The sequence below is a fragment of the Cherax quadricarinatus genome, chromosome 23 (assembly GCF_038502225.1).
Source record: "Cherax quadricarinatus isolate ZL_2023a chromosome 23, ASM3850222v1, whole genome shotgun sequence".
Classification (NCBI taxonomy): domain Eukaryota; kingdom Metazoa; phylum Arthropoda; class Malacostraca; order Decapoda; family Parastacidae; genus Cherax; species Cherax quadricarinatus.
Genome location: NC_091314.1, coordinates 9164773 through 9191909, shown reverse-complemented (window position 1 = coordinate 9191909; position 27137 = coordinate 9164773). Strand labels below are relative to the sequence as shown.

The following is a 27137-nucleotide window of genomic DNA, read 5'->3' as shown; positions in this document are numbered from 1 at the left end:
ACATGCACTACAAACAACAACATCTGTGGCGACCAGGTAAACTATTTTGGCAAAAAAAGTCATAATTTTGATGGACTAAAAGAGGTGCCCGATCTGTTGCTGGTAAGTTGGTGCTGTATGTGTAGCATTAGATTTATTTTGTATAACATTTTTACCTCATGAAATCATAAAAGCATAATTTTTAAACTCAAACTGGACAGGATTTAAAATCTTGGCAGCCAGTTCTAAAACTAATACAGTCAGTTCCCTAACCACTACAGCATATCGACCTATTAAGATTAATCCAGCTAGATACACAGTATACATTAGGACCCCCGTATCCGCAGAGGATATGTTCCAAGGACCTGCCATGGATACCAAAACTGTAGAGAGTAGCAGACCCTATATATAAGTCCTATACATACTTATTATAAAGATTAATCAAGAAATTATGCACAGTAAGTGGAGAATTATCACTTTTTCACTGATGGGAAGCGCTTCACAGCTTCTCTTAGACTTTGAAGAACTGCCGCCTTTTCTACTTTCGTGCTTTGGGGCCATTATTATGCAAAATTAAGAGGTATTTTTGGGCCACAGTAAACTGTAGATAATTGAAACCGCAGATACCGAATCAGTGGGTACAGGAGTTCTACTGTATTTTAATTTATACTGGGGCCCCCATGATAGCTTTCCTAGGGCATAGAAATACGTATATCTAAATGGATGACTATTAATTCAATGTAGTGTAGTGGTTGGAACACTAGCTTGTTAATTTTTTAGGACTGGCTTACCATGCATTCATATTCAGACCATTCTTCAAGTTATTTAAATACTGTATACTGTACTCTTAAGATATTTTTTTAATAACTTTTCACTTCATCTGTATGATTTGTACAGAATGGTTTTTCTTATCTTAATGTATATTCTCCTATTTAAACATCTTCCACGTCCACTGGTTTTATTCCATCATTTATATTTTTTCACCAGATATTAACTTATTCAGGTGCACTTGCTTTCTCATGCAGTATAGTCTGGGTGCCCCTTGTTTTATGCAGGTTTGCTTTATGCAGATTTACTATTATGCTAATTCTTATTTCTTTTGGTAATGGTGCGATATTCGTCATTACATAATGGGTACAGTTGCCATATTTTTTTTTTTTTTTTTTTTTTTGTAGAAATAAGTGTTTTTGGCTTAATTGAGCTTATTACAGTTCCCATGGTCCTAAAATGCATCTACAGCATAAAAGAGGGACACCTGTACTGTACTTAGTCATGTTATTTTATTTATTGTTGTTATACAGTGCACCCCCGGTTTACGCTCAGCTCCCAATGCGACCAGTTATGTAAGTGCATTTGTGTGTGTATGTTTGGGGGTCTGAAATGGACTAATCTAATTCACAATATTCCTTATGGGAACAAATTCGGTCAGTACTGGCACCTGAACATACTTCTGGAATGAAATAATATCGTAAACCGGGGGTCCACTGTATTTTGCATAACTACTTCCTTTGTTTTACACTTCATGGGGATAGGAAAGACTAATAACTGTAGTGTAATAAAACCCTTACAATAAAGAACTAAAGTACATAAACAGAATGATAAAAAAACAATAGAAACTTATTGAGAAAGGCAAAGCCTTTGATCATATTGTTTTTATTATCCATTGATCTTTGAAAATCTACTATATATAGTATTGCCCCTTTTTTTTTTTTTTTTTATTAAAAAATGTGGCAATAAGAAATTGTCTTTAAAACTGTCTTGGATATATGTAACAGGTTCAAAGTTTCATTACCTAAATCTCCCCAAATGTTATTCAGTAGTTCAAATGGTTGCATACAGGCTTATGTTTCACCATTTTTTTTTTAAGAATCTGTTTTAGGGAACAGTATGTACATACTAGATGAACCAGTTTTATTTTAACCCTTTCAGGGTCCAAGGCCAAAATCTGAAGTCACGCACCAGTGTCCAAGAAATTTTGAAAAAAAAAAAATTATTTTTTCTTACAGAATTAAAGAGCATATTTTTGTGAAGGTAATGAAACAAAAAAAATTAGAATCTGATCAGTACTTACCGAGATACAGTGCGAAGAAGTTTGTAGAAAATGATGTGGTGGCGGCAACATCGACGAATTCCACATACGCGTATTATATTATTTTGTTGTTTTAGTTGTTTTTTCTTTTCTTTTCCAATTTTTTTCTATTCCTACTAACATTTGGGGCCTGAGAGACCAATACTGTATATAATTGATATATATATACTCACTGTATTGAACACAATAACCGCACTAAAGTTATTATCATATTATTGTTTACCACTGTTGTTTATTACAATAAACATGCACAAATATTGTATAATACTAATGTTCTATCATATATTTACATATTTACAATCACTGGACATGGTTCTAGAACTGCTGGAGCTTGTGGAACTCCTTGAAACAAGGCACCATGCACAGAGGCACCTTACATTCCTCACACATAAACCGAGTGTCTTTGCGTCTTTGTTGCCGTCGTTTTGTTTGTGCACAGACAATGCATCTCTTCTGAGCAAATTTCTTTTGAGTTGAAGGAAGCTGTATTATGAAATGATCACCTTCTCTCCTCAAACGCTTGGGTATATTGTGATGAATTCGAGGACCATGTTGTATTGCAGGTGTTGTTACATGGTACTTCATTATGAGTTGTCTGACAACAGACAAACAAAATTCACCATACGGTGGTCTGTTACCAGTCTTTATTTGGTACATATTATATGCATTCAGCATTGAAATGTCCATGAGATGGAAGAAAAGTTTCATGTACCACTTGTAACTCTTACGAACACAGTCAACAAAACCAATCTGCATGTCACACTTGTCAACCAAGCGCATGTTTTGTGTATAATCAATCACTGTCACTGGTTTTCGAATACGTTCATTAGTCACTCGATCAACTTTGCCACTGTCTTGCATTTCATTACGGTGAATGGTTGTCAACAATGTGACATCTCGTTTGTCATGCCACCGTAATGCCATGATGTCATTGGCAGTAAACACCTGCACGTCATCACCACGAACACCTGCATTGAGCCTGGGCATATGTTTACGATTAGAACGCACTGTGCCACACACATCTGTCTTGTTCACTCGCATGAAATCACTGAGTAATGGGCTTGTGTACCAGTTATCGGTATATAATGTATGGCCCTTACCAAGATAAGGTGCCATCATGTTTCTCACTACGTCACCTGATATACCCAATAACATCTTGGTATCTTTCAATGTTTTACTACCCGTGTATACAACAATATCCAACACCAGGCCCCTGTCACAATCACAGAGTACAAACAATTTTATACCAAAGCGGTTCCTCTTGCTCGGTATATACTGCTTGAATGACAGTCTACCTTTGAACAAAATCAAAGACTCGTCAATTACAAGATTCTTGAATGGATAAAAGTATATCCTGAACTTTTGTTTGAGATACATGAAAACATTTCTAATCTTGTATAACCTGTCACTTCTGTCAGGCCTGGTTTTGTCAGAGAAGTGCAACATACGTAACAGTAAGATAAACCTGTTCACTGGTATTATTTCACTGAAGGATGGGGTACAAATTAGCCGATCTGTGGACCAGTATGCTTTTATATTATGCTTATAGACGTGAGGCATAAGCATTATTGTTGCAAAAAGCAAATACATTTCTGCAACAGTCGTCTCTTTCCACCTGTGTAGTCTTGACTGTGGTGATAAGATCGTATTTGCCATGGTGTACTGAAAATACTTATTACTTTCCCTGACAATAATTTCCATCAATGGCTGGTCAAAGAATAATTCAAAGAATTCCAGTACATTGGCCGTGGTTCCAAGGGGACAGGTAGGTAGAATTCCACTTTGAGAGTCATCAAAGTGGTGAGGGCTGGGAACAAAATTGGGATTTTGCTGCCAATCCCAGATACGGTTTGCTGGTGGATACTGGACATCATAGGCTGGTTGTATGGGTGGTTGTGGCGGGCTGGTGGGTGACGCTCCGCTTTGTCCTTGAACTGACGAGTCAGCAGCGTGGGTCCCTGCGTGGCACAGCGAGTCACGCATGGCGGTGCCACTACCACCACCAGCCCCACTAACACCATCCACTGATGTCTGTGGCCCATCCATGCCAAGTGTAGCCACATCATCCTCACTATCACTACCTAAAACGGGTGTAGGGCCACGGGATGTACTCCGGGATGTACTCCGTCCCCTGGGCACAGCATAGGGTACACTACCCGAGCGCATGCGGCGGCGAACATACCGACGTTTCACTGGTGAATATGTTTCCTCACTATCACTACTCGAATGATCGTTGAGCGCAATAAAATCACAATCCACGTCAGAATCATCGTCATTACTGAAGTCAGAGGCCAGGCCACGGGAAAATATTAGTTTTCTCTTACGTTTAGGAACACCCGACCGTGAGTCACGAGTGCCCACACCAGAGGTAGAAGGTCGAGGATCGTCGGGGTTTTCTGCACTATTATCGATATCCTGGTCATTATTTTCGGTCACTAACTTATCAAAGCCGTAGAATTCGTCTTCATTTCCACTTCCATCAGTGTCAGAACTATCAGACAGGAAGAGGAGAGTCCCAATTTTCCGGGGAGTGAGAGCTGACTTGCGACGAGGCATGGTGAACAAGGGTGACTGAGCCGGCGTTCCCACAATGCTATGCAGGCGCCTAGATTTTTTGTTTACGGCGCACACCCACGGCGCGGACCCATTCTCTCATATGTAGGCCTATGAGCGCTTTCGCGCTAAATTTGACGGCGCTAGAATTTTGGCGTAGATCTACGGTTTGGACACTCACCGACCAGCCGTAGATCTACGGGACGGACCCTGAAAGGGTTAATACAGTAATTTACTCAGAAAAACCATATGTATTTACATTTATTCACAACTATGAATTATGTCTGTGCACTTCTGGCAAGACATCTATTGAATGAATGATAGTGATTTTTTTTTTTTTTAAGATTGTCTTTCCTTGGTTGGAGATGGCCAAAATGTTAAAAAAAAAAAAAAAAAACTTGAATTGCTATTGCATAATGTAATGGAATAATTGCTGAGACTAATTAGGCTGGTAGACAGCAACTATCCTGGGAGGTATTGAGGTACTAATGTCCTGTCATATGAATTGAACAAAAGCCTGTTTAAAGTTTTGCTCTAGTACTGTAGGATTCTTGGTGTTTTCTTTGTTTCATAAACATAAAAGATGGCAAGTAAATTTAATAACTTCTACTTAGATTCAGCATACACATCTTTACTGTTTGTGTGCAGAATTTTATCCTGTTTCAAGCCTTCAAATATTTTAACACTGGTTAAAGTGCTTAATGATCAGTGGGGTCTAATGCTTTTCAAATCTTTAAAAAAAATAATAGGTGTATTATGGTGATATATATTTACAGTATGCTTCATTAATCAAGTTTAACAATAATTACTCATTCATACCAGGCTTGTCCGTTGAAAAATTCAGTGAATTGTGCCGCCAAGATGGATTGGAGAAATTGGATTTGCGTTATGCTTCTTCTATGTGTTATGATGCTTGTGTGACTCCATGTTCTCTCATCCTTGCCCTGGTATACCTTGACCGCCTTCATTCTCGTAACCCTGAGTATTTGACGAGCACTTCACCAACACAAGTCTTCTTAGTAGCTATGGTGAGTTATGATGTGTATGAAAGTTAGCCTCTGGACACCAAGGTAAGTTACAAAATATGCAGGTATCTCTTAAGAGATTGTCTTGCACAAGGTAGATACACAGTATCATGATTATCAGTCAGTAGTGAGTAGCTGCTGATCCTTGTGTATAAAGGTATATTCAGGATTCATGTCATGTTATTAAAAATGAGAGGATTATTTTGATCATCTTGCTATTTTTCACTGATCAGAGATAAAATTTATATGACTAGTCTGCAACCACATATGTACATAAATTATTATAAAGCTTTGCTCTTGTTCAGTTGGTATTATTTAATTTATATAGTACCTGCTTATAAGGTTTCACATTGTTTTGTCAGACTGCATACTCTTAACGATTGGGGGGTCGACAGGTCCTCTCAGAGACTTGTTCTCAGGTTCCCCCAAATTTCAAAAAAAAAAAAAAAAAAATCTTATGAAAAGATAGAGAATCTTTTCCCGATCATAATGACACCAAAAGTATGAAATTTGATGGAAAACTTACGGAATTATGCTCTCGCGAAGTTAGTGGTCTCGACGATGTTTATGCATCGGTGATTTTGCGCACTTTGAGCCCTATTTTCGGCCAATTCCAGTGTACTAGTCGACAAAAATCATAACTATTTCGCTAAAACTCCATTTTTTCTATCGAATGAGTACAAGAAACCACCCATTTACTGATTTGAACTATCCAATAAAGTGGTCAGAATTTAGCAATTTTGCCAATTTCACACAAATTTCAAAAGATGCCAATTTCCGAATAGGGTCCAGAATAAACAAGAAAGACATTCCTGGCACTAAAATAACAAGTTCTCTGTTCGTTAATCACATCCCCAGGCCCCTCATATTTCTTTGGCTTTCCACTTTGAATTTTTATTCTTACAAAAAAAATAAGATTTACTGTTATGCAGACTGCTGCATTAGTGTAGAAATGGTATAAATAATATCAGCGTACTTGTGAAAGAATATTAGACTCACCAGTTGATGTGTATTGGACGCTTGGCATCATTTGTTTACTTTTGAACTTTGGTAAAAATCGAACATTTCTGCTACTTTGAGCTCAATTTCAAGGTACTTTTCTTTGTAAACCAGTCAAAATCATCTCAATTTCTGTAATATGTCTTCCATTCTATAAAATGAGACCAAGAAAACTAGAATAAAACAATAAATACCATGCGAAAATACAGTGCAAAATCGCTGTTTTAATCCAAAAACACGGTCAAAGTTTTTTTTTTTCTCATTACGCACTGTGTGCTGCAGGATTTTTTTTATACTGCGCACACTGACCACATAGACCCATTCTTACATATGTAGGCCTACCAGCTTTCTCTCACTAGATTTGAGGGCGCTAGAATTTAAGCGTACTAGTACGTCAAAAACCCTGGGTCGTAAGACGTACTAGTACGTCAAAAACCCCCAAAGGGTTAAAAATCCTTCCTCGTCTCTACCACTTACGAAGTTTTCCTATATCATTCTTTTCAAAGATTTGAAATTGTTGGCTCTTGTTTTGTCTATTTCTGGTTCTAAAATGTCATCTTTATCTGATTGCTCTTCTTTATAAACACACATGTTTAGTTTATAATTTTTTTCCTGTTAAACAACTTGGGTATTTCCAGTATCTTAAATCCATATAATTCATATTTTGTAACTTATTTTGTTGCATGTATTTGAAATTTACTGTTTTTAATATTATTTCCAAGTTATGCATGGGTACTATATTGCAGTATTCTTCAAGAGAGGAGCCTTGTTCCTGGTGAAGGGCTCTTGATCCAAGGAATTGGACCTGTTCTTCCTTTCCTTGGGTCAAACTTTATTGCCTCCCATTTCCCAGGCACTGTATGACCCCTAAATATGTAATGCTTCTTTATAATAATAATAAGAATAAAAATATAGTAACATTCTCATGTTGAATCTTACCATTTCTCCATGCCTATGCAGTACAGCATGTAAAAAGCTAATGATAAATATTATTTATGATCCTCTACCAGTGTTAATGTTGAAGTCATAGAATGAGCCATTTTTCCTCATCATTGCTAGTGTGATTATATCTACATAGCCATTTTCATGTTTTCTTGAACTGAAAATTAAATTACTGATTTTTCATTTGTAGGCTGGTAGGCAGTAACCATCTAGTGAGTTGCTACCATCCTGTCATATGAGTGTTAAATGTTTTGCACTCCAGTAGGAGTGTTCATCTTTTCTTTGTCTCTTGAACATGTAAAATGAGAAAACTTGTATACTACTACTAACATTCAGTACACTTTTTTTGTGCATTTCTTGATAGTACTTATTTCTGAGACTGGGCAGCAAGAACAATGATTTGCTGAATCATTAATGCATGTTTCACTTTTTTTTTGTCTGATATTATGCAAATATTAGCTTTTCAAAGCTTCATACCTACACCTAATGCTTTTATATTTGTTAGTTTTTTTTTCTTTAAGTAAATCAAGCAGGTGTCATTGCCTCCCTCATGGTAACCCAACAAACGTGTGTCTTTCATTAAATAAGTTCACATATCTTCTTGGTGTGGAGTTAATAAAAGTATTAGTTAGAGGGCAGAAGAGGGGTTGTTGAGGTGGTTTGGTCATTTAGAGAGAATGGATCAAAGTAGAATGACATGGAAAGCATATAAATCTATAGGGGAAGGAAGGCGGGGTAGGGGTCGTCCTCGAAAGGGTTGGAGAGAGAGGGTAAAGGAGGTTTTGTGGGCAAGGGGCTTGGACTTCCAGCAAGCGTGCGTGAGCGTGTTAGATAGGAGTGAATGGAGACGAATGGTACTTGGGACCTGACGATCTGTTGGAGTGTGAGCATGGTAATATTTAGTGAAGGGATTCAGGGAAACCAGTTATTTTCATATAGTCGGACTTGAGTCCTGGAAATGGGAAGTACAATGCCTGCACTTTAAAGGAGGGGTTTGGGATATTGGCAGTTTGGAGAGATATGTTGTGTATCTTTATATGTGTATGCTTCTAAACTGTCGTATTCTGAGCACCTCTGCAAAAACAGTGATAATGTGCGAGTGTGGTGAAAGTGTTGAATGATGATGAAAGTATTTTCTTTTTGGGGATTTTCTTTCTTTTTTTTGGGGTCACCCTGCCTCGGTGGGAGATGGCAGACTTGTTGAAAAAAAAAAAAAAAAATCTTGGCCTTTTTGATAGCAACAAAATTTGAACCTTGTGTGATTATGTATGTGTACCATAGTATTGTACATGAAAACTCTCAACAAAAATTTCATAGGTGTTGAAAAATCTTTGTGCAGTAATCTAACAAAATTAAGTCTCTTCCATAAAATTTGGGTAGTTCCCTAGATAGATTTTCTCAGTCTCCTCACTGAACCATAAGCTATGCCCCTCCAACCTTATACTGTTCTTTCTCAGCAAGTCCTGTCCACTAGGTAACATTTTTCTTACTTAATTATTGTTTCCAAAATATTGACAGTATTTCCAAATACTGTATTGGCAGTTTGGAGGGACTTTATTATAAACTGTTGTATCTGAGCACCTCTGCAAAGATAGTGATTATGTATGAGTGATGGTGAACATGTTGAATGATGATGAAAGTATTTTTCTTTCTCTTTAGGTCACCATGCCTTGGTGGGAAACGGCCGATGTGTTAAAAAAAAAAAAAGTTCGAGAAAATTTGCATTAATTTTAAATATGTACTAGTTTGATATCTACCAGTATAGTACATCATAATTACAGAGTAACTATGCATTCCGGTGCCTTTCCTGATGAGATTTCTACCCTAGGTGTATTTGTACAGTTGTTGAACACGGTGATTGATAAAAAATGAGCAAGTGTTTAACCCTTTCAGGGTCGGAATCTTGATCTGAAACTTGCTCTCACTCAGAGAATTAAAAAAAAATATATATATGAAATTATAGAAAAAAAATTTCCGAAGGTAATGAAACCAGAAGTATGAAAGTTTGTTGGAAAACTTATGGAATTACACTTTCGTAAAGTTAGCAGTCTCGGCAATATTTATGCAGTGGCGATTTCACCCACTTTAAGCCCTGTTTTCAGCCAATTATAAGGCTTATTTATCTATCATAATTGATCTATTATGATATAATGCCATATAAACATAAAAAGTTGCATAATATGACGCAAGGAATAAATTTCTCGCTATAAGGTGAAGAGAGGGTCCGACCTCTCTCATCAGTGAGAGAAAACGTATTTACAATGGTTAACTGTAATAAACACTCGTAGGCCGCGAAAAAAGTGTAAAATAAAGCGAATTTTTCGGGGATTGTTCCCGGGCAGCGGGGGTGCCGCGCGCTTCGGCCTATATCTCGAAAGTAAGTTATTTATCTATAAGGCAAGTTACAGCTTCATTTATGATTGAATTGACTTGATTTTCACAACAAACATAGGAGAATGATTGTTTTACGGGGAAGCGTTCGTGTTTCCGAACTATCCAAAATATTTTTAGATTTATGTGGACAACAAGGCCGACATCTTCCAATATATCAAAAAAGTTATGAAACTTTACTCATCGATAAGTGTTGGAATTAGAGTTGTTCTAGCAGCAGCAAGTGTCAAAACCACTTGTCCAAGTACCACTGACAAACTGTGCCCTGCCAAATGCAATTTTTCGTAAATTTTGCATATTTCATTTCCTTTTTGGCCGATATGATTGAAACTTCAGCACAGCATACTCGATATAACCTTCTAATAGTACACCAAAAATGAACGTAATCGGTCCATAAAAAAAAGGTCGTTAAAATGCGGCCAACATCTCCCTGTTTTCAGCCAATTCCATTGTTCCAGTTGACCAAGCTCATAGCTGTTTCACTAATATTTCTTATATTCTGACACTTGAGTACAAGAAACCACCCATTTACCTGTTTCAACTACTCAATAAATTGATCAGAATGGTAATTTAGCCAATTTCACACAAAATTAAAAAATTGACAATTTGAAAATAGGGTTCAGAATAAATGGTGTAGACATTAGTGTCATTAAAAAACATTTCCTCTGTTCATTAGTTACATCCTCAGGCCTCTCTTATATTACACTTGCTTTCCATTTTGATTTTAGATTACTGCATTATTGTAATAAGTGTATAGACGATGTCAGTGCATTTGTGAACACGTATTAGACCAACCAGTTGGATGCATATTGGATGAGAGATGTAATTTGTTTACTCAGGAATGTCTGCAGAAATCGAACATTTCTGCTACTTTGAGCTCAGTTTCAAGCTACTTTCTGTCCTAAAACCAGTCAAAATCATCTCTGTTACTGTAATATATCTTCAGTTCTGTCGAATGAGAGCAAAAAACTGAAACTGTAACCATAAATACCATATGAAATACACCACAGTGTCGCTGTTTTAAACTAATAACACGGTCACAGTTTATTTTCACTATGCACTGCGTTCTGTAGGATTCTTTTTTATGGTGCATACTTACCATATAACCCCATTCTCTCATATTTAGGCCTAAATTTACTGCTCACAGCTTACCTGAAAGAGCTGAACTCATGACGTAGAATAGTGGGACTGACCTGGGCTTCAAAACCGTAGTATAATGGGACCCACCCCAAAAGGGTTAAAAAACAAAATTGTGTAGTGAAAGTACAATATGTATTCAGTAGGGTACAGATATGAATACAATAACTGAATACAGTATGTAACTAACACATGAACATATTCTAAAGAATCCCCACACCTTGTTAGGTAAGGCAAAGTGGTGTTTATTTAGTTGTATAATAAAACAAGGAAAGATGTATGGAAAAGTCTCCTGCCAGGTGCTTCCATATTATTATCAACAGCCTTAGTATTGTGATTTGGGAGGTGTGCTAATCCCCTGTTGACTCTGGCTTTAGTTTGGTCAAAAGTGTCATGTAGCTGACTACTTGTTATTACCTCTGCTAAATGTGACATTGTTAGCTCCTCGTGCATAGATCTTATGAAATGTTAAGCAGACAATTCAGATATGTATTGAAGAGCTAGCATACTGTACAAATCTGCAATCTCTCACTAGTGCTGTGAGCCAAAGCCAGAGTTGTCAGCTCTCTCCATATCTCCCAGACAGCCTCTCACAACTCATTACCACATATACTTTCATCTTTAGTGTGTATTTGGTATAGGTGTGCTGTGTGCCTATTTGCTTGGTACAGTTTAGTAAGAAAGTAGAGTAGACCCCCGGTTTTCGTAATTAATCTGTTCCAGAAGGTTGAGTGAAATCCAAAATGGCCTAAAACCGAAGTAATATTTCCTTTAAGAAATATTGTAATTCCAATTAATTCGTTTGAGACACCCAAAAATATTAACAAAAAAAAACATTTTATAGAGAATTTTATATAGTTTTATATAGTTTTACATACAGAAAACAATGAGAAATAAATATAGATGACTAATTTTAATGATAAATGAACATTATGTACCTTTATTGAAGATTTGTTGGCGAGTAGTATTTATTTGTAGTCCCAGCAGACTACATCCCAGTGTATACCTACCGGCTACACACACTGCGGCCTTCAGCCATATTATTACCATAGACAACTATTGTTTCTAACAACTACCTTTAGATGCCATCATAAACAAAGGGAGAAGTAATGAATAATTCATGCCGAGAATTGTAAACAAAGCTTATATATTAAGGGCGGTTAGTGGGCCAATGCAGATTCATACAGTTTTCTCTAACGCTGGACCAGAGAAAACGTAATGTTTACCTTCCACCGCATATAATGATTGCAGGTTTATATGCTATGTAATGTGTTTCTTACATAATTTTGAAGAAAATATTAACCTAAAATAAGACATTTAATGTGCCAAGAGTGAGTCACGAACGTATGAACGGCCCAGGCACGTGCATCTGGTACCAACAATTTCTGAGGGGATATACAAAACCCGGGGGGAAATTTCGCCGAATAAAGACGGGAAATACGAATTGTACAATTTCCGCACTGGCCGAAAACCTGGGGTCCACTGTATGGCTTTTATTTTAACAATTTAAGCCTGTACTTGGTGCATTAGCTAATCAACCTCCCAACATCTAATTCAGCCCAGTAGACCCACATTAACCCTCCCCACATTCTTCAAATGTTTCGAGTATCCGAGGTTAATTATGCTGTGGTAATTTTGAATGTATAATCTATTTTTTTTTTTTTTTTTTTTTTTTTTTTTTTTTTTTTTCAAATTTGGAGGTTTTTGAAATGTAACTCAATATTTACCAAATGTTACATGGCATTGGCATTTAGAAACGTATTCTGTGCATTATGAGAGGATTTACTGGATATAGGAATGTTTTAAACTTTTATGCATCACAAATAATTAAGTAAGCAAGTAACTTTTCAGATGGTGGCAAGCAAATATCTCTATGATGATGGAGAGGAAGATGAAGTTTTCAGTGATGAATGGGCCATGTCTGCTGCTGTACCTCTTAGTGACTTCATTCAAGCAGAAAAGGAGTTCTTAGTTGCCATTGTAAGAGTTTTATGCTGCATACTCGTCCATATCACTCTTGAATTTGTTAAAAAATATTTCATTAAATTATGTTAATTCTTTGGTCTCTTGTATTTTTTCATTACTGTTGTATACACATTAACAAGTTATTTTTGCATAATTATTATGCAATATTATCAGGCTGTGCTAATCCTTATGTGCTTTTTTTTTTTCTTCATAATTTTTCTCATTCTTCCTTTAAATTTAATAATTATTATTTGGATCTTAATTTTTCAACACCATGGAGGAAGAAGAAAAGCTTGCTTTTCTTTCATACTGTCTTTTCTTTGGCTACACTATACACACTGCTGCCTCTTTGTGATCTGCATATTTTTAACCCAATAGCACTTTTGTTAGGCACAGGTGTCCTTCACTTTTATGTTCAAGATGTGGTCCCAGGTCCAAGAAAACTGTACTAAGCTCTATCAGGCAATCAAAATTTAATTCCACCTAAAGAATTACTGCTAGAAATGGGACATCACATAATAGCACATTCACAAAAAGCAAAACTGTATAAAGTGAGGAAAACTTGTACTAAATTCAAAACAATGTTCCTCTTTTTATCTTGATACTGTTGTACACTATATCTTCAGTAAACTTTCCTGAATATAGAATAAATTACCAAAATAAAATGCACTTGTTTATTACATTATTAACAAAATATTTCTCTTCATTCCATAGTTATTTACTGTAATAGACATATTGTTATGTGCTTATTATAATACATCACCAGTAAAGCAAAAGCAAGTATGTACACTGATGTAAAATTGCAAGCTTTTCAAGAACGATAGCTGTTAGTTCCTAAATAAAAAATCTGAGCTTATTTAAAAGTTAAAGGGGAATGAGGTTATTAACTCTTTGATTGTTTTGGTCGTATATATACGTCTTATGAACCACTGTTTTTGACGAATATTTACTCATAAATTCTAGCGGCTTCAAATCAAGCAGGAGAAAGCTGGTAGGCCTACATGTGAGAGAATGGGTCTGTGTGGTCAATGTGCACCATATAAAAAAAATCCTGCAGCACGCAGTGCTGCAGGATTTTTTTTTTTTTTTTTTTTTTAATTTTAATTTTTTTTTTTTTTTTTTTAATTAAAATGCCGACTTCGTGGTCTATTTTCATATAGTATTTATGGTTGTATTCCCATTTTCTTGGTCTCATTTGATAGAATGGAGAGTTGAAGGAGGAGGTCTTGCTTCTCCAGGAGGAGATTAGGAGGCTGAAGGTTCACCTCAATGGATCTGGGAGAGAGTGTGAGGTGGCTGGAGTTGTGGGGAATGAGGCTTCTAGCAGTGAGGTGCAGTCTGTCTCTCGCTGTGAGGAGGCTGTAGGTGGGGGGGTAGCAACGGCTACCAGCAGTGAGGTGCAGTCCAGCACCTGCTACAAGTGGCGAGTGGTTCACAGTAATGGGAGGCGCATCAGAGTAAGGAAAGTTAAGAGTGAAGATCTGAAGGTAGGAAATCGCTTCTCTGTTCTTCAGGATGAATGTACTTCAGTGGCCAGTGAAGGTAAGGGTACTACTGCCCCTGCTAACAGAGGTAAGTGCATTCTTGTGGTTGGTGACTCTCAGGTAAGATATATTGACCGTGCTTTTTGTAATAGGAATAAGAAGATGAGAGATAGTGTGCGCTTCCCTGGAGCTGGTGTTGGGGACATAGTTAACAGGCTGGATAATATCATGTCAGGTAATGGGAACAAGCCCATTATTTGTCTCAGTGCTGGTGGAAATGATATTGGGAAGGGTAGGAGAGAAGAGCTGCTAGGTAAGTACAGGTCAGCTATAGATTTCATTAAGTCTAAGGGAGGGGTCCCAATCATATGTAGCATCTTGCCTAGAAGGGGAGTAGGAAATGAATGGTTGTCTAGGGCAATTGGTGTAAATTGCTGTCTAGACAGATACTGCAAGGAACTTGCAATCCCATTCATTGACAACTGGAACAACTTTTATGGCAAACATGATATGTATGCAAGGGATGGGGTACATCTCTCTGGGGCTGGGGTGGTAGCACTTGCAAACTCAATTGAGAAGGCCATTGGTGAAATGCCTATGATTTTAAACTGATAGAAGATAGAGGTATGGGTGTGTGTGGGAAATAAGCAGGTTGCAACACTAGGGTTGGAAACAGTAAATGTATAAAAGGCATTCAGCATGAAGTTATAAATAAAGACAATAGATCATGTCAGCAAACAAAGGGGGACAGCAGTGGACAGCAAGGGACTAGCTCCCTTAAGGTTTACTATACTAATAGCAGGAGTGTAAGAAATAAGATAGATGAGCTAAGATTAATTGTAAGTGCAGGAAACATAGATATTATTGCTATAACAGAGACCTGGCTCAATCTGAAAGATAGAGAGATGCCCTCTGAATGTCACATACAAGGCTATAAATTATTCCACACTGACAGGGTCAACAGGAAGAGTGGTGGAGTAGCGATGTATGTCAGAGACAATTTAAATTGTTGTGTTAGACAAGATATAAAAGTAGAAGCGTCAGCCACTGAATCTATTTGGTTACAGCTTCTCGAGGGCCGAGAAAAACTAATTTTGGGTGTGATTTACAGGGCCCCAAATCTTGATAGGGAGTGCAGTAAACTTCTATGGGACGAAATTCGTAAGGCTTCTACATGCGAAAATGTTGTGCTAATGGGAGATTTCAACTATAGACAGATTGACTGGAGCAATTTGACAGGAAATTTAGAGTCAGGTGACTTTCTTGATACGATCCAGGATTGTTTTTTAAAACAGTTTGTGACAGAGCCAACTAGGGGAAATAACCTCCTTGACTTGGTTCTTGCCAGTAGGGAAACACTAATTAATAATCTTGAGGTTAATGATGAGCTTGGGGAAAATGATCACAAATCACTCAGTTTTAATATATCATGGAATTCTCCTAATAATGGCAATCAAGTCTCCATCCCTGACTTTCGCTTGGCTGATTTCATAGGACTGAAAAATTACTTAGGTGGGCTGAACTGGAATGACCTGACTAAGGGTCAGGTAGGTGGTGATGGTTGCCAATATGATGCTTTCCAGGGCATAGTACTAGCTGCTCAGTCAAATTATTTTCCAAATAGGGAAATCAGATCAAACAAAAATGATCCTAAATGGATGAACAATAGATTAAAATATCTGATTGGTCAAAAGAGAGGCATATATAGGCAAATCAAAAGAGGAGAGGGGCAATTAAGAAATCGATATATTCAGTTAAAGAGAGAAATAAAAAAGGGAATTAGAAAAGCAAAGAGATTATGAGGTTAAAGTTGCAAGAGAATCGAAGACTAACCCAAAAGGATTCTTTCAGGTTTACAGAAGTAAGATCAGGGACAAGATAGGCCCACTCAAAAGTTCCTCGGGTCAGCTCACTGACAGTGATAAGGAAATGTGTAGAATTTTTAACACATACTTCCTCTCAGTTTTTACACAGGAGGATACCAGCGATATTCCAGAAATGATAAATTATGTAGAACAGGACGATAATAAACTGTGCACGATTAGGGTCACAAGTGACATGGTCCTTAGGCAAATAGATAAATTAAAACCTAACAAATCCCCAGGCCCTGATGAACTGTATGCAAGGGTTCTAAAGGAATGTAAAGAGGAGCTTAGCACACCTTTGGCTAATCTTTTCAACATATCACTACAAACTGGCATGGTGCCAGATAAGTGGAAAATGGCAAATGTGATACCTATTTTTAAAGCAGGTGACAGGTCCTTAGCTTCGAACTATAGACCAATAAGCCTAACCTCCCTAGTGGGAAAATTTATGGAATCAATAATTGCCGAGGCAGTTCGTAGCCACCTTGAAAAGCATAAATTAATCAACGAATCTCAGCATGGTTTTACAAAGGGGCGTTCCTGCCTTACGAATTTATTAACTTTTTTCACTAAGGTATTTGAGGAGGTAGATCATGGTAATGAATATGATATTGTGTATATGGACTTCAGTAAGGCTTTTGACAGGGTCCCACATCAGAGACTATTGAGGAAAATTAAGGCACATGGAATAGGAGGAGAAATTTTTTCCTGGATAGAGGCATGGTTGACAAAAAGGCAGCAGAGAGTTTGCATAAATGGGGAGAAATCAGAGTGGGGAAGCGTCATGAGCGGTGTTCCACAGGGGTCAGTGTTGGGCCCCCTGCTGTTCACAATCTACATAAACGACATAGATGAGGGCATAAAGAGCGACATCGGCAAGTTTGCCGATGACACCAAAATAGGCCGTCGAATTCATTCTGACGAGGACATTCGAGCACTCCAGGAAGATTTGAATAGACTGATGCAGTGGTCGGAGAAGTGGCAGATGCAGTTTAATATAGACAAATGCAAAGTTCTAAATGTTGGACAGGACAATAACCATGCCACATATAAACTAAATGTAGTTCTTAATATTACGGATTGCGAAAAAGATTTAGGAGTTCTGGTTAGCAGTAATCTGAAACCAAGACAACAGTGCATAAGTGTTCGCAATAAAGCTAATAGAATCCTTGGCTTCATATCAAGAAGCATAAATAATAGGAGTCCTCAGGTTGTTCTTCAACTCTATACATCCTTGGTTAGGCCTCATTTAGATTATGCTGCACAGTTTTGGTCACCGTATTACAGAATGGATATAAATGCTCTGGAAAATGTACAAAAAAGGATGGCAAAGTTGATCCCATGTATCAGAAACCTTCCCTATGAGGATAGACTAAGGGCCCTGAATCTGCACTCTCTAGAAAGACGTAGAATTAGGGGGGATATGATTGAGGTGTATAAATGGAAGACAGGAATAAATAAAGGGGATGTAAATAGTGTGCTGAAAATATCTAGCCTAGACAGGACTCGCAGCAATGGTTTTAAGTTGGAAAAATTCAGATTCAGGAAGGATATAGGAAAATACTGGTTTGGTAATAGAGTTGTGGATGAGTGGAACAAACTCCCAAGTACAGTTATAGAGGCCAGAACGTTGTGTAGCTTTAAAAATAGGTTGGATAAATACATGAGTGGATGTGGGTGGGTGTGAGTTGGACCTGATAGCTTGTGCTACCAGGTCGGTTACCGTGTTCCTCCCTTAAGTCAATGTGACCTGACCTGACTAGGTTGGGTGCATTGGCTTAAGCCGGTAGGAGACTTGGACCTGCCTCACATGGGCCAGTAGGCCTTCTGCAGTGTTCCTTCGTTCTTATGTTCTTATATTATAGAAATAGAGGTGATTTTGATTGGTTTTACTATGAAAAGAACCTTGCAATGGAGTGCAAAGTAGGGGAAATGTTTGATTTTTGCCGATGTTCAAAAGTAAACAAATGATATCATTTTCCAATAAATGTCCAAGTAGCCATTCTAATATGCAGTCATGAATGGGTTGACATTATTAATACAATTATTACAATATTGCAGTAGTCTGCATAACAGAATCTTCTATTGTTTGTTTGAATAAAAATTCAAAATAGAAAGCAAGAGTACTATCAGAGGGACCTGGAGGCATGACTGATGAACAAAAAAAATGTTATTTTAGAGCCAGGAATGCCTGCATTGTTCATTCTGGACCCTATTTTGAAATTGTCATATTTTTTAATTTTCATGAAAATGGCCAAATTGTAAATTTCTGACCACGTTATTAGGTAGTTGAAATCAATAAATGGGCAGTTTTTTGTGCTCAATTGATAGAAAAAATGGAGTTCTAAAGAAATAGCTATGAGTTTGGTCGACTGGAGCAATGGAATTAGCCAAAAATAGGGCTCAAAGTGGGTGAAGTCGCCGATTTGTAAATATCGCCGAGGTCACTAACTTCGCGAGAGTGTAATTCTGTCAGTTTTCCATCAAATTTCGTTCTTTTGGTGTCATTACAATTGGAAAAATATTCTCTATCATTTCATAAGATTTTTTTTTTTTTTTTTAAATTTTGCGACACCAGGAGACACCTCAGGAATTGGGGTTGCGATAGTCAAGGGGTTAATAATTGCCTGTCAAAAAATTTTTTGTTAACACTAAAGGGAAGGGAGAGGGGATATTTGCTGTTTAGAGTAACATCTAAACTACCGTATCTGCATGCCTCTGGCAAGATAGTGATAGTGTGAATGATGGTGAAAGTTTTTCTTTTTCGGGTCGCCCTGCCTCGGTGGGTGGTGGCCAGCTTGTTAAAAAAAAAAAAAAAAAAAAAAAAAAAAAAAACTTATGTTCTTAGATATTACTATAATGATTCTGTAAAAAATGTAATACCTGTACACTAATCACTAAATATTGGTCAAAAATTCATCCCAAGGCTTAGGAAATGTATTGTGGGTCACAGCATGTATCATTTCCTTGGGCCATAACATAAACAATTCAAGTATGGTTGCCAGTGCACTGCTGTACACCTGATACCTGATAACTTTTTTTATTTCAAAAAATTTGCTTAAAATAGTCCGGGTCCTGCCATTATTAGGCACACTGCATATAATTTAACCGTACAACCCATATAGGTTTTGTACTTTTTATTATAATAATAATGGATGTAATTTAAGCAGCTTGACATATTACTTCTACTATTTTATATTGTTGGAATTCACATTGCAAAAAAAAAAAAAAAAAACTGAATGGAACTTGTAATGCACAGTGTTTAGCATAATGTGCTTGCTTTTAACACCATTAGCACCAATACACAATGCTTGACTGAATGCTGTTTTGGGTACTATTGTAAAGGAAAAAAAGCACAACTAATAGATGTGCTAGAGATGATAATTATGTAAGATAAAATAGCATCCTCACTCCTTCCCACACCTTATTTTTCTCTCACATTTAGAATTCCTTATTATTGATGTTATACTGCATTCTTTTTCCTTATTTCTTATTAATACATGCTAAGGTAATTCGTGTCCCTTATGATATATTCCTTCAGTATAAACAATTTATTCTTATTTGCTAGGCAAAGTATCACGTACTAAAGTTTTAATTAAATTAAATGATAGATTTTTAAAGTATGTTTTGTAACACTTAAGTTTGTTCAGACACTTAAAATTAAAGACAGTTTACTTAATTTAGCTACTAATACCTGTACTTTATTCTGATCACCATTGTCTTCACATTGTGAAAGTTTAATTAAAATTTTGAGTGAAAATGTTGATAACAAGGGAATTTTAGTCTCATTTTTCTGATCTTGTTATGACATTAGACTGTAGATTTTTTTTTTTTTTTTTTACTTTTCTGTTACTTATTTTTTCTTTTAGCTATAATGAAAATAATAATTATTAGTAAAGCTTAAAAACTCTTACATTATACAGTGTGAAAAAATAAGCTTATTATTTATATATGACTCATTTTTAAAAATTGTTCGTCTTTGCTCATGTTACCTGAAAATGAGTGAGAAATAGAAAGACAGGTTAATGTAGTAAGAAGTATATCCCAAGATGAATTAATAAAAATTGTTTGTTACTCTTTAGATTTATATTTTAAATGCTGCATTGAAGTTTTTCCTTTACCTTCAAAATTATTGATACAGCTTATACTATTTAGGTATTCACAGTGCTTAGAACGGGACCTACTGTGTGTATGTCATATTTGGTTGTTATAAAATGAATTTTAATTTTTTTTTTAGGATTGGAACCTCTTTGTTGATGCTGATGCATTTCTCCGTGCTTTTGAACGTGTTGAGAGTGAGATTGCATGGCGCGAAGGAGAAAGGAGAGGTTACTTCACATACACAGATATGCTCTCGTTGACACACACACTTCCTGTTTCCTGCACATCTCTTCTAAACTTGGTTAGTACATTGATATCTACTCATTGTGCCAAATGAGTTGCTTAGTTTTAATTGTTTGTCCAGTGCAAATTGGGGGTGCCATAAGTACTTGGAGAGCATTGTCACCACTTGAGGAAATCTACCAGACAAATAAATGCAGTGTGGATAGAGAAGGCAAGGACACCCTGGAAAAGTAGGTGAGTACTTGATATAAAAAAGGAAAAAAGTCAGGTACTCCAGTTTGTGATGAACATAATTTTTCCCTCTTTCAGGATATACACTGTAAACTGTTGGTTGTGCTCAGGTTTAGCAGGATTTTTGTTTTTTAACACTTTCAGTGTTGTGACCCCTGCTTGCAGACTTGCTCTCAGGGTCAAATAATTTTTAAAAAAATTATTTTTTCATATGAAATGATAGAGAATCTTTTTCCAAAGGTAATGAAACCAAAAGTGTGAAATATGATGGAAAACTTGTGGAAAGACGCTCTTGCAAAGTTAGCAGTCTTGGTAATATTTATGCATCAGCGATTATGCCCATTTTGAGCCCTATTTTGGGCAAATCCCATTGTTCTAGTTAACCAAATTCATAGCTATTTCACTAGTACTCCATTTATTCTATCGATTGAGTACAAGAAACCACCCATGTATTTATTTCAGCTACCTAATAGTGATCAAATTTAATTTGGCCAGTTTCAAAATAGGGTCCAGAATAAGCAATGGAGACATTCCTGGCACTAAAATAATGTTTTCTCTGCTCACTACTTATGTGTCCAGGCCCCTCTTACATTACACTTACTTTTCATTTTGAATTTTTATTCACACAAAAAATAGATTTACTGTTATGCAGACTACTACACTATTGTAATAATTGCATAAATAATATCACTGCTTTCGTGAACACATATTAGACCCACAAGTTGACATGTATTGGATGTGTGACATGATTTGTTTACTCTTGAACATGGGCAAAAATCAAACATTTCTGCTACTTTGAGTTCAGTTTGAGCCTACTTTCAGTCCCTAAACCAGTCACATCATCTCTACATGTATTGCTGTAATGTATTTTACATTCTATCAAGTAAGACCAAGAAAATGAGAATACAGTCATAAAAAACATATAAAGATACACAACATATCCCTCCAAACTGCAATATCCCAAGCTCCTGTTTTAAAGTGCAGGCATTGTACTTCCCATTTCCAGGACTCAAGTCCGACTATATGAAAATAACCGGTTTCCCTGAATCCCTTCACTCACTCCAACAGATCGTCAGGTCCCAAGTACCATTCGTCTCCATTCACTCCTATCTAACACGCTCACGCACGCTTGCTTTTTTTTTTTCCTCCTGTTTTAACCCTTTGACTGTTTTCGACGTATAAATACGTCTTACGAGCCAATGTTTCTGACGTATATATACTCAATAATTCTAGCGGCTTAAGTGGGAGAAAGCTGGTAGGCCCATGTGAGAGAATGGGTCTGTGTGGTCAGTGTGCACCACATGTTGTGAGAAAAAAAAAACTCTGATCGTTTTTTTGGAGCCGACTTTGAGGTGTATTTTCGTATAGTATTTATCGTTGTATTCGCGTTTTCATGGTTTTTTTTTTTACCAATGTTCATATGGTGCACACTTACCACATAGATCCAGTCTCTCATATTTAGGCCCAAATATACCAGTCACAACTTACCTGAGTGAACTGATCTCATGGCGTCATATTATGCTTCCAGCACGGCTTCGAAGCTGTGATATAATGGGACGAACACCAAAAGGGTTAAACAAGCCACTTCTAATGTTAGGAGAAAGCAAATTTCTTAATTTTTCTTTTATTAATTTTTTTTTTTTTTCAGTTGAGCCATGTACTTGCAGTATGCATGGTTGGATACACTGCTGCTATTGTGAGTATTGTTGCTGGTACACTTTTAGCCCAAGAATGCAGTCAACACATAGTAACGGTAATGAGTCGTTTAACATCTGACATGATGATAAATGAAACAACCACGCCATGCCTTGAGAATATTACCAAGATATCATATTCTGATCAAGTGACAGACTCCCTAAGCTTCATAACAGGTTAGTCTTTTTTTTTTTTTTTTTCTTGTACTGACAGTCTTTGTTTGTAATATTGTATACAAGTTGACACCAGAGGTATTGGTTCATAATAGATGTAAAAAGCTAGTCTAACTGATCATAGAAAAACTTGAAACAGGGAGCAGAATAGCCTAATTATTCAGAAAATAGTGTCAAAAACCATTCATGGAATTAAAAGTAAAATGTTTGAAGTCAGAAAGTAGATGGAGACAAATTCAGGAAAGGAAATGCAGAAGGTTTATGGAGCAGGTGGTGATTACTGTATTATATTTTGTATTTGGGTGATATAAAGGGTGCACTTGAAGTATCAGGCCATGAAAATAGTTAAATGTATTTAATAACATGTGTAGAGAGAAAAGGCTTACATTATCAGTTGCTCCTTCAATTACTGCCCATTGTATATGAATTTGAAAACTTGAAATGGTAAAAAAAAATTATTTTATGCTCTCGTAGATCCCCTTTCCTTTATACAGATTCACTTTGTAAATTTATCATGCAATATCCTATTTGTCTGCAATTCAGTATGTGTGATGTACCATCACCATATGCAATCAGTACAGTTTGCAAAGTGTGTTGAAGATTCTTATTGTTTGTTATTAAGTGTTTATGGCTTGATTGAGCTTTGTATTGTTGCCAGGAGTCTGGCAGGTATCTACAGTGCAATACAAGGGGAAACCTGTATCTTAGTGGACAGTGTAAATATAGGGTTTACTAAGCTATTCTCCAAACTGTTCATCTGTTGCAAAAATTTTATAACTTGCATACATGCAGGTGATAAGAATCCAACTGCTTGTAGCTGCTAAAGTTTTCTGTAGGTATTGTCTTTTCACATTATAATTTAATTTTCTTCCCGATTACAGGTAATGTTGTAACAAGTTTGGATGAAGACAAAGATGGGAATATTAGCCTGATTGGCTTACCTTCTCGAGCAATCACCACGCTTACCACTTCCATCTTGCTGGCTATGTCTTCTCCAAGTACACTTCGTCATCACCAGCACCGACAGCACAGGAGTGGAAAAAGAAATTGTCGGGCCTGCCATTCATCCACTAATGACGAAAATTGTGATTCACAAACAGTAAATCTTAACTGTTTTGAATCTCATGACTCAAACTTGGACCCTACTGACACACGCTTGAGCTTTACTACAGGACATTACTGGCCGCCATCAAGTCACAGCCGTAGATATGGTTACCTTAACATTAATACCATTCTTTCGGATCTTTCTCATCTCGAGCTATCATCTGTGGATCCCCATGCAAGTGATCAAAAGGATGACTGGGTATACTCCAACCCTTGGATGATTCCCTGGCTGTCTTGGCATAGTGCACCTGTCTACAGTGTGTTTCACAACTTTTCTGGCATTGGAGCTCCAAATATGGCTAGTTTTAGGAGAAGTCAACATGACTGGGTAGATATGCTAGGAAACATGTGTAAGTCTATGCAGAAAATAGTAATTGATCTGATTCCACTTAAACATACTGCCACCCTTATTCCAGCACCTTTGCTCAGCAGAGTTGCTATGACCTACTCAGTCCCAGATCCTGTGCCTTGGTTACTGTAAACTAAATGGTGTTGATTGCATTATTGGGCTCCTTTTCATTGTTGAAAGGATTTTTTATCTTTGGTAACTAGATAAAATTAATATTTCCTGTGAAAATATAGCTTTAATAATCCTCTTCAGGAAGACTAGACCAGTGTGTGTAGCTTACAAAATTATGTTCTTAGTGTCAAAGCTGAATTAGTTTTTAACTTTATAAGAAATTTAAGCTTTTAATAAATGCTTAGTCTTTAATACAGTATTTGCTTAGAAGATTTTGAATGTTTCCACTCATAATGGAAGTTTCCCTTAGACTTGAGATAAAGATTATAGAAATTAATGTAAGGAAGAACATGAAGATAGTGAAACAGGCTTGCTTGCAGTACACTGCGGTTCATGAATGAGTGTCACCAGATTGATCTCAGAGTTATTATTGATACAGCCATCAGTAAATTTTACTGAATTTTTCAAATTCAGAGATGGAAAATAGTTAATAAGCACTAGTATGTAAGAGCTTTTGGCACTCATTACAATGTGTAAAATGTTGATATAAAATAGTTTGAAACTGTCCTAGTTCAATATTTTAAGTTTATATTCTTTTATTAATCTAGGATCTTTGTCCAATTGATTTATTCTTAAATCTTTCATTCCCCCCCCCCCCCTCCCCTCCTTTTTTTTCCTAAAGTGAATAGATGTTTCAGATATATGGAAAGACAGCATTGTCAGATTTTTATATTGTACTTGTAACTAAATTTATCAGGACCTTTAAAACTTATTTTATTCCACCAAACTTAGTATATTAACATACATATATGTATACATACATACAGAGACAGATCACAGTCAGCAGGATTCAAACTCACTACAGGGAGACAGGCGCAGTTCCCAAATGATGTTCTTACCCACTTGGCCACAAATGCCTCAAAAGCTGGGAAGCCTGGTTCACAAGCCATGTTTCTTCCTAACCCAGACACATCAGTGAGCCTCAAACATGAATTCAGGCTATTGCAGTCTCCTGTATGTTCTGACTTCATAAGCCTGACCTGTTTCTGTATGGTGCATAGATATAAAATTCATTTGTGGGGTCAGAACATATAGGAGGAGACTGAAATAGCCTGAATCCATGTTTGAGGCTCACTGATGTGTCTGGGCTAGGAAGAAACATGGCTTGTGAACCAGGTTGCCCAGCTTTTTAGGCATCTGTGGCAGAGTGGGTAAGAGCGTCATTTGTGAACCACGCCAGTCTCCCTGTAGTGGGATCAAATCCCGCTGACTGCGATCTGTCTCTTGTGTATACCCGCTTGTTTCTGTGTGGTGCATTGATTTTTTTTTTTTTTTTCAACAAGTCTGCCGTCTCCCACCGAGGCAGGGTGACCCAAAAGAGAAAGAAAATCCCCAAAAAGAAAACACTTTCATCATCATTCAACACTTTCACCACACTCACACATTATCACTGTTTTTGCAGAGGTGCTCAGAATACAACAGTTTAGAAGCATACACATAAAAAGATACACAACATATCCCTCCAAACTGCCAATATCCCAAACCCCTCCTTTAAAGTGCAGGCATTGTGCTTCTCATTTCCAGGACTCGAGTCCGACTATATGAAAATAACCGGTTTCCCTGAATCCCTTCACTCCAACAGATCGTCAGGTCCCAAGTACCATTCATCTCCATTCACTCCTATCCAACACGCTCATGCACGCTTGCTGGAAGTCCAAACCCCTTGCCCACAAAACCTCCTTTACCCCCTCTCTCCAACCCTTTCGAGGACGACCCCTACCCCGCCTTCCTTCCCCTATAGATTTATATGCTTTCCATGTCATTCTACTTTGATCCATTCTCTCTAAATGACCAAACCACCTCAACAACCCCTCTTCTGCCCTCTGACTAATACTTTTATTAACTCCACACCTTTTCCTAATTTCCACACTCCGAATTTTCTGCATAATATTTACACCACACATTGCCCTTAAACAGGACATCTCCACTGCCTCCAACCGTCTCCTCGCTGCTGCATTTACCACCCAAGCTTCACACCCATATAAGAGTGTTGGTACTACTATACTTTCATACATTCCCTTCTTTGCCTCCATAGATAACGTTTTTTGACTCCACATATACCTCAACGCACCATTCACCTTTTTTCCCTCATCAATTCTATGATTAACCTCATCCTTCATAAATCCATCCGCCGACACGTCAACTCCCAAGTATCTGAAAACATTCACTTCTTCCATACTCCTCCTCCCCAATTTGATATCCAATTTTTCTTTATCTAAATCATTTGATACCCTCATCACCTTACTCTTTTCTATGTTCACTTTCAACTTTCTACCTTTACACACATTCCCAAACTCATCCACTAACCTTTGCAATTTTTCTTTAGAATCTCCCATAAGCACAGTATCATCAGCAAAAAGTAACTGTGTCAGTTCCCATTTTGAATTTGATTCCCCAAAATTTAATCCCACCCCTCTCCCGAACACCCTAGCATTTACTTCCTTTACAACCCCATCTATAAATATATTAAAAAACCATGGTGACATTACACATCCCTGTCTAAGACCTACTTTTACTGGGAAGTAGTCTCCCTCTCTTCTACACACCCTAACCTGAGCCTCACTATCCTCATAAAAACTCTTTACAGCATTTAATAACTTACCACCTATTCCATATACTTGCAACATCTGCCACATTGCTC

General features: G+C 37.0%; 1 protein-coding gene across 3 annotated transcripts in view; it reads left to right on the top strand.

Moving 5' to 3' along the window:
* LOC128685788 (protein CNPPD1) overlaps positions 1–25204 on the top strand; it is a 30764-nt gene extending 5560 nt beyond the window's left edge. For 2 of the 3 annotated variants that reach the window (XM_053772446.2, XM_070087868.1), the window contains exons 3-7: positions 5444–5649; positions 12967–13095; positions 20667–20831; positions 22653–22875; positions 23754–25204. In XM_053772446.2, coding sequence (XP_053628421.1) covers positions 5444–5649; positions 12967–13095; positions 20667–20831; positions 22653–22875; positions 23754–24457 — 1427 coding nt within the window. In that variant the 3' untranslated portion in view covers positions 24458–25204. The remainder of the gene's footprint in view (positions 1–5443; positions 5650–12966; positions 13096–20666; positions 20832–22652; positions 22876–23753) is intronic. The other variant, XM_053772447.2, reaches the window with a different exon arrangement.
* Positions 25205–27137: the final 1933 nt, after the last annotated feature.